The following is a 9532-nucleotide window of genomic DNA, read 5'->3' on the forward strand; positions in this document are numbered from 1 at the left end:
TACTTTATAAATCAAAGCTTGTAATAATTTTATAAATATTACATTATTTTGAAAATTTAATTAATTATTAAGTATATCTTAACATTAAATTATTTTAGCAGTAAAAGTACAGAATTTTCCAGTAAAAGAACATAGCAAATTTATTTTTTAAAACAACTATTAAACTATTATAGTAACCAAATAAATTTTCATATTTCATTTAAAAAGTAATTTTACAATTCGTATTTGCTTTTATTTATTTATATATAAATTAGTATCATTACTTTGTCATTTCAAAGTTTATTCAATTAAGACCTGATTTAAAAAAGCAATCCTTCTACCGTAATGGGTTCATGAATTTATTTGATTTTTTAAATGAAAAAATTATAATTTCTACAAATTGGCTCTTGACACTTTTTTGCAATGTCATTCTTTAAATATGATAATAGAGAAACATAAAATTTGGAAAAAATATTAATAATAATCTTTAAAACAATTTACTTAACATTGTTACTAAAATTAACAGTTACTAAACATTGTAGGTCAATCTTAAAGGGTGGTTTGTCACTGGGACGTTTGAGGAAGAAATAAAACACTTTGATCAATTGATTTGAAATTATCACATGCAACTGGATATTCTGGAAGTGCAAAAGATGCAGTAATGAACTTTGAAAATAAGGCTTTCGAAATTTTTCCAATTAAAAGCTTAGAGGAAGTTACAGGCGTTGAACAAAAATTACGGTCTAAGAAATTTCGAGAAAATTTAGTAAGTGCTTTATCACATTATAATATTAATGGAATAAATGATTAGGTAAATTACAGAATTGTAATATAACTGTCGCCAACATGCTAAATCATGTAATAACTTTCGAAACTGGTCAGAAGTATTCTTTTAAGGGGCGTAGCAACAAGAAGCCTGCCTTCGAAAGTTTAAAGTTATGTTCAGTAATAATACATAAATTAGACAAATTATATAAAGGAAATAAAAATATTTTAGTTGAAAAGTAGTAGAGATCACAATGGTTTTTGTACTTCACATTAGGTAGAAAAGCCTTAAGCTAAATCGCTTCTTAAAATTAAAAATTTTTAATTTTAAGAAGCGATTTAGCGTTAAAACTGTAAACTTTTCAAATTAAAAAAAAACAACAATACAGTAGATACCCCATTATCCGGACTAATGGATGCAGACACCTATCGGGATAATCGAAAAAAGTATAAAATAAATAAATTTTCGATTTATAATTTTAGGTATTTATTTGCATATGTATTTAAATAAGACTGAAACGAAATAAAACTAGGTAAAGTTAACATTCATAGATGTTTAGGTAAAAATTTAAAGAGAAATTTCAAAATATTTACATAAACATTTTCTTAAAATCATTAAAATGCATAAAAACGCAACGTTTCGTATGAAAATTTAAAATCTATGATATTAAATGCTTATAAACTTTAAAATTAAAAACAAAAACAAAATATTTAAAATTTGTCCGGATAATGAAGTCTCTACTATATTTGATTTTAAAAACCTTTAAAAACTGGTATTTTCTAAAAATATATTATATAATCACGTAACCTACTGCACGCAATTTTCAAGTTTTTCAAAACTTGAGTAATTTTAAAATGTTTTTAAAAAGGGACTTAAATATAAAGTGTAATATATACCTTGTTTTTGGAATTTCGTTAATTTAAGGAAAGAGAAAAAAACAAATGAAGTAATAAAATATTTTTTCATTTAAAAGCTGCGATGGATTTAATAAAGCAGGACGAAGAGACCATTAAAAATGGCATCAAGGCTTGGCTCCATCACTCAAAACAGAACATACGATTAAGGTAAATTACTTTTTTCTTAATAACAATGTATCAAGAAGACTTTCAGGTGATGAATTAGTAAAAAACAAACATTTTTTAATTCTTATTTTTTTAAAATGGTTTTTAATAATATGTGCCCATAAAAATTTTTATAACATTTTTCTTTTGCACATTTCTTAAAACTTGTTTTGAGACAATTATTTCATGATTCTAAAGAACATTTTTAAACAAAAACTTTTCCGAAATTCTTAAGCAGAAAGTCCTCTTAATGAAGTTATTTTTTTAATATTCTTATACCATTTATTTCATATCCGTAAAAAGCCATAAACATTGAACAATTTTTACATTTCAGAACTTTATTGGAAAAAAAGCAGAAAATGAAAGATTAGCCGTATTAGAGGAATCTGAAAACTCTTCTAATGATGAAGAATAAATTTCTTTGTTTCATACTTTGTTTAGTATTACCATGTTCACTTTGATTGTCAAATTTCCACTTGTCAAAATCGTCCAGGAGCATGAATTTTGGTAAGTTTATTAATCTCAAAATAAAAGGAAATTTTACATTAAAATTATCAGGGTTGCCACGGACCTGGGAATCCTGGAATTATCACGGAATTTTTTTGTAAAGAAATTTTATAAAGTCTCCTAAAAATTCAATTTGAATTGAAAAATTCTAAACAAAACTAAAATTTTAAATTCCTATAATTTTCTCCATATTTTGCAAGAACTCTTAATTGAGTTTAAAATTCTTTAAAATATTGTCTGGAGAAGTCATGGGATTTTAAAACTGGTGTTTTATGGCAACCCTTAAGTTTGAAGATGAAAATTTTTTTTCGTTTCTAATTTAAATTAATTAAATTTTTCTAAATTTTTGCTTTCATAAGAAATATTTTTTTCAGATCTCTACAAATTTTATCAGCGAATGCTCTCCAAGAAGGACGATTTGGCGAATTTATATTTAATATTAAAAATATAATAAATAAAAATTTACTTTAAAATTATTGGTTTTTGAACTTTTTAATCCTATATTTTATTTACAAATTTATTTATTTTGAGGAACACTTTTTAATTTCCTATTTATTAAATGGCTCATTTAATTCAGAGAAAATTATCAGCGCAAACATTCTACAAACTATTTGTTTAAGCTCGAGTTTGCATTGCAAACTCCTCGCCAGTAGGACATTTTTCTATTTCCCATAAGTTCGCTGCGAGTTCGCCATGCGAACTCCCTGCGAACTTCCTGCAAACTATGGTGCTATCTGGATCGTGATTGAGGCTGTCAATATATCAATTGCATCTCTTTTTAGTCATTTCTGCTCCCATTTTTGTCTGAGACAATCCCTGGCACCAGGGAAAGATTTGAAGCGAGTGGATGAATGAGTTTCCTGCAAGGTGAATTTAGTAAATTACTTGATGAATCAAAGGTAATTGTATCCGAAATCAAAAGTCTTCGAAATTCAGAAAACCATGGTTGGGAAGAGCAATAAGGAACTACGATAATTCCAGTGGATTTTTCGTCTCTGATTTTTTTTAGGATTTTAGTGATTAGAGAAAAAGGAGGAATGCGTACCAAAATTCTCCCCTCCAGTTTATTGTCAATGCGTTTATTGCAATCGCTTCTGGATACCTTTCTCATGAGCAAAATCGAGTACATTTAGTGTTTATACGTGTAGCAAACAAATCAATAGTCGGGGTTCCGAATTTACGTTTAATATCCCTGAAGGCGTAATTTACCAGTTCCCATTCTGTGTCGAGATTGGAAAGTCTGGATCCTTCGTCTGCTTTATTGTTTTTTGAGGCAACGTATTCCGCAAATATCCACAAATTTCTGCTCTGACACCATTCCCATATTTCTTTGGTAAAATTATTTAAATATTTATGTTTAGTGCCCCCCATTTTATTTATATATGCTAATGCCGTAATGTTATCGATTCTAAGGAGGATTTGCTTATTTGAATCATTTTTTACGAAACACTTTAATGCTAAAAAAGAAGCTTTTAATTATAAATAGTTTATTGGAAATATTCTTTCTGACCTATTCCAGAAACCGCTAGCTTTGTCCCTACCACAGGTTGCTCCCCACCCTGTGCCTATTGCTTCTTTTGACAATTCAATTTTTTTATTTGGATTAGTGTAAAGTCTAAGGCTATTTATTTTCAGGGTCTCCAATTCTTTGTAATATAACCAGCTATACGGAATACCTGGACAGGCTGCTACTAAGGTTCCTATACACTCAATTAAACTTTGGATTTTAATTTTATTTGAAGATAATATATTATCTAAAAGCGCTTTAATTTTTATTCTTTTTTCTCTGGTTAGTTCTAATGTCATATTATGACGTTTCCGAAGATTAAATAATCGTCGAGATAAATGACAACTTTAATTCCCCTTTATCGTAACAACGTTGCTATTATTGGTTTGCATAATTTGGTAAATGTGATGGGAGCTGAAGATAAACCAAAAGGTAGCGCTTTAAATTGGAAAATTTCGTTATTATATTCATATCTAAGATATTTTTTCTGACAATTGGACATCGGGACAGTTAAGTATGCGTCCTTCAGATCTAATCTACACAAATAATCCTCTTTATGTAAAAGGTTGAGGGCGGTTCTTAGGTCTTCGATTTTAAAATGTTCCTTTACTACAAATTTATTAAAAGGTTTAAGATTTAATATAAATCTTAATGAACCATCTGACTTAGGGGTTAAAAAGATTGAAGATAAGAATTGATCCTTTTTAAAAAAATTGCATTTGTTAATTTCCCCAAGATAATTAATTTATTTGTTACCTCATCCATGTCAGGATTGTGTTCTGAAGAAAGAGGAGGATATAATTGGAAAGGAACGTTGATTAGATCGATTTTATAACCCTCAACTATTTTCAGTATGAACGGGTCGTTTGTAATTGTTTCCCAATTTTTTTTTAAACATTGTAACCTGGCTGCAGTACTTACGGGGATGAAAATTAGCGTCGGTTCTGGTTCGGCTGCGTTAGTAGATAATTTCTTTTTGCAGGGTACGGCTTCGTTCTGTTGTTCTTGAATGTGTTTTCTCTTTGGTGGAATGATTTGAAGATCGTCCGTCCCACCTCCTTCTTTGCGGATGAGCTCTTCCAGTTTAAATGATTATTTTGACGAAGAGGAGCTTTAGTTTTAGGCTTTAAATCCTTTGACACCCTTTCCATTGCTTTTAAACTTTCTATAACGTTCCTTAAGTTGTCTCCAAAGAGGTAAGTAGTGGCTTAGATTTTTTTAAGGATATTTTGAATCCTATCTTCATATTTTCCAAGAAGGAAGGATTTTCAGTCCTGGGTCAATGAATAAAAAAGGTGACAAAAAAGTTTTACGGTAGAGGAGACATTTGATAATATTAATTCTCTATCGAGCGGATTTTCCATATCATTTGAAATCATGTCTAAAACATAAGAAGTAGCCGACAAGGCAGAGCCTGTAAAATTTTGATAGTCTTTGAAGTAATCATCCTTTGCCAGGGCCTTTGGATGTAGATCTACGGAAATTTCCTCGTTCAAGGAAGGTGCTTCGAGGTCAATTGTCCCTTTCCTTGCAATTAATTTAATTAATTTCTCCTTTTCCTCTTTTTCTGTTAGACCCTTAGATAACCATGATTTTAATCTAGCCGATATTTCATCGCTTATGTTGATTTTAGATGAATTTGCAGTGGTGGGATTAGCACCCAGGAAAATGTCAGTCTCGTCATCCATCGAGTGTTTTGTTTTCCTGTTTAGACGCTTCGATTTCATCCTCGTCCGCCATATTTTTTTTCCTCATGATAGCTTTGTGTTGTTCAATATCTGCAATAATATTTCTGGTTTTAAATTCAGGAAAAAATTTAGCCCTGGTTCTTAACTCAAAGATTAAAAATCAGCTTATTTAATTGGTCATAGATCTCAACTTTGAATTGAGACTCGACCTAGGTGCAAACATGGAATAGAAGCTCCTTGGAATCTAAAACAAATGAAAATTAAATAATTCACCTTCAAAAGGCAGTTCCGGATCTTCGTCAAGATTGTCCATTTCTGCAAAGACTCCATTCATTTCCACTTCTAGTTCTCGGATTCTCTCTTCCATTCTTCTTCTCTCCGCCATTTTAAATAAACTAAAAGCTTAAAAGTAATTAAAACGAGACTTTCTCTGTACGACGTCAACGAACGCCAAGAAACGAATGAAGCAAGAAAAGAGGGGATCTAGAGTCAGCACGACACATAGATAGGCATCATTTTTCTTAATATCTCTAAAAATGGCGTCACCTAACAACAAGTTGCGGTACTACAAGTAAATTTATCTTCGAACAAGGAAATGAAATATAAGCCACGTTTTAAACTATCGTTAATAGGAATAGTTCCTATGGAAGCGGCGGAGTGACTGACTTAAACTTCTACCTGCCTGTCCATGTTACATCGTTCGATGGAAGATCGTTGCCAGTCAAGGGAACACACCTTAGGATTAATGGCTTGCTCAGAGTAAATTCTTACAACACGATAATTCTTCAAGTAGATTCACTGAACAACATAACAAAAGTCGACGAAACTATTAAGTCAAATTCAGAGCTCAAGGACAGGTATTGAGCATTGAAAATTGTGTAAATGGAGGAGTGTTCAAAAGACGACTCCAACCATAAAGCAACATTCGTGAAACATCACAAACCAACAGAATCACCGAAATCGAAAATTCCATTAAAAGTAAGTTTAATCTTTCTGTCAATGAAAAATTCGTTAGTTCGATTTTTTTAAATAAACAATGTTTATCTTGATTAAAAATATTGATTATAGTTTAGAATAGAAATAAATAGTATTTAATAGTTAGTTTAAATTGAATGTTTTGCTCGTGAGGAAGCTTTGTAGTCGTTTAATTTACAAAATTTTTAAAAACACTTTTAACAAATTTTCTTCTATATGGGACTATGTTATATAAGCCCCTTAACTATTGTCCGGATGTATGTATATGTGTGTGTGGATCCCGATTTTTGTGAACACGATAACTCGAAGAGGTTTGAAAGAATTTGGCTAAAATTTGCCAGGTATATTTATCATAAAAATATCTCGAAATGGATTGATAGATATAGACTTAAAAAAATTCTCAGAAAATTTTTTTTTTGACTTTTTTCTAAAAAAAATTTTTTAACTTGCTTATTGAAGTTAATATATAATAAAATCTTATTCTTTGCATCAAGACGAATAGATTGATGTATACAAAATATAACTTTTATGAGAATTTATAGAGTTAATCGCAATTAAAGCTGAAAAATTCGCATTTTTATCAAAAAATGAGTTCTTTCCGCAAAATTATGTTGCTGTATAAGAAAATCTTACTCATTTATTTATAAAATCTGATTCTATGCACCAAGACGGATCGATTGGTATATATAAAGTATATATTGTATTTAAATTTATAGAATTAAAACCAATTATAAACAGAAAATTTGCACTTTTAAAAAAATTATTTTTTTCTTAAAAATCATGTTGCTGTACAATAAAATGTTATTATTTATTGAAAAATAAATTAAAAAATCTTATTCTTTGTATCAAGACGAATCGATTGATGTAATTTAGGAATATATTCTATTGAAAATTATAGAATTAGTTACAATTGAGGAGCTGGATCGAAGAACCGGCTCTTCGCTCGGACTGCACGCACTGTAAATAAAAGGTTCTACATTAGAGCTGATTTTCGGTATTAAAATAGAACCAAATGACGATTTAGTACTAAAATTGGTACTAAATTAGTACCTTTCTTTTTATAGTGCGCACTAATACCAGTCGGGTAGAAGTGAGTGGCACAGAGGCGCTCACTGCCACCCAAATGATATTAGCGCTTGCGGTCCGAGCGAAGAGCCGGTTCTTCGATCCAGCTCCTCAATTAAAGTTGAAAAATTCACTTTTTTACTAAAATTTTTTTTGTTTATTTAGATTCATATTACTGTATAAGGAGAATTTTATTCTTTCTATTAAGACGAATGAACTTTATTTTATAATTGTTAAATTGTATTAAATATGATTTAAAAATGAAATATACTTATCGTTAACGCTTCCTCCACAAAAAAGCAAATTTTTTTGCTGATCATAAAGAGGAAGCAAAATGTTCATGTAATGAACATCTGGATTTACAACTTGTTTAGTATTATTAAAAATTAGATTTCGTGATTGTTTGTGATGAACGAATTTACATATGTAGAATCTTTTATTATTATTTTTATATAGGGGAGTATAGTCGAGGTTGGACCACTATCTAGCTGGCCATTCGCGTTTTTTTGTCAAGTTCACTAGCGCCACCTACGCGCATACTTGTTGAAGCTTGTCTTAGTAAAATCTTACTTTTTGTTCAATTACATTTTCGGAGAATCGAGAATTGTGTTTTCTGTGACGTCGGTACAAAAAAGCTCAAAAAAAGTTTTGTGCACCATGTGAAAAATCATTAATAAAAGATAAAAAAAATTGAATCGTCAAGGCAAGCATGCAGAAATTTTGTGGGACTCATGGTTGAAAGAAAATCAAAGTGAAAAATCGAATCCCGAAACGTATTTCTTTTTGGTTACAACAATTCGGTAATGTTACTTTCTGTCAAGGTCGGCCACTTTGTGTTTAAAATGCGCAAAGATGAGGACGAGCTACATCATTAGCAAAAACTGCAATTCTGTATAACTCATAATATAATTGATCATCTTATTAATATTTTTATTTAATTTTATTAATATTTCAATGCAAAATTTTTTTTTAATTATATTTATTTTTTTATATTGTTTATTTTTATAATTTTGTTATTTCATTAAGTTACAAGCTGTAAACAATAAAGAATCAATTTTCCGTAAATCCAAACATGTTATTTCATTTTTTAACGATTAATGCCCTTTGAATTTTAAACATGGACCGACCTTGACTGTAAGGACCAACCTGGACTACAAATTTTTTTTTTAATCTTTATAGAGTCATTCCATTATATTTTGACTAAAGTCGTTGCCGACTAATTTTAAAAAATTGTAATATATTGCAGGAATGATTTTAAAGATATTAGGATCACCGAACAAAAAGAATTTTTAAAATATTTTTTATATTTATTGTAAAATAAGTATATGAAGTCGTAAAAACTGTCACATTTTCATCTATGAGAAAATATTAAAGAAAACACATCATTTACTATAAAAACGTAAAAAAATTATTAGAATTTATTAAGAATGAATTATTTTATTATTATAAATTGGGAGAAACAATTATTAATAAGAAATATTAAATAAAAAATTATTTTAAAGTTCACCTGGCAAATAACCTATTTTTGCAAATTTCATTCACTAAATGTGAGAAAGAGAAATCATTAAATTGAATAAAACCTTATGAAATATAAAGTACCTGTGATTAACTTTTAATTTTTCTTATCACTTTTTTCACAAATATTAAAAAATAAGCAATTATAATTGGCACTTTGCTTATTTTCACGATTTTCAAATGTAAATAACTTCTGCCCAGAAAAATGAAAAATTACGAAAATTGGGCAATAATTAATTCATCACTAGATACACTTACTGGAAAAAGATTTTCTTTGGTCCCAAAGCTATTTTCCGAATTAATTAACTTTTAACTTTTTACTATTTTTATCAGGTTAATACATGTGTTTTTTAAAGGACGAAGTTAGCTCTTCTTGTTTAATCGTTTTGAACCAACTTCAGTTTTAAAGAAATCACATGTATTAACCTGATAGAAATAGTAAAAAGTTTAAAATTAATTATTTCGGAAA

At 29.2% G+C, this 9532-nt stretch overlaps 1 protein-coding gene across 1 annotated transcript; it reads right to left on the minus strand.

Annotated features, from left to right (window-relative positions):
• Positions 1-4672: 4672 nt before the first annotated feature.
• Positions 4673-5508, minus strand: LOC122505292. The gene is made up of 2 exons (XM_043616802.1): positions 5121-5508; positions 4673-5027 (listed from the first exon to the last, which is right to left on the minus strand). Exons 1-2 carry the CDS (start codon positions 5506-5508, stop codon positions 4753-4755), a joined length of 663 nt encoding a protein of 220 aa, XP_043472737.1. The 3' UTR covers positions 4673-4752.
• Between the last annotated feature and the right edge of the window lie 4024 nt (positions 5509-9532).

Source organism: Leptopilina heterotoma, unplaced genomic scaffold (genome assembly GCF_015476425.1).
Source record: "Leptopilina heterotoma isolate Lh14 unplaced genomic scaffold, ASM1547642v1 Lhet_351, whole genome shotgun sequence".
Taxonomy (NCBI): Eukaryota; Metazoa; Arthropoda; class Insecta; order Hymenoptera; family Figitidae; genus Leptopilina; species Leptopilina heterotoma.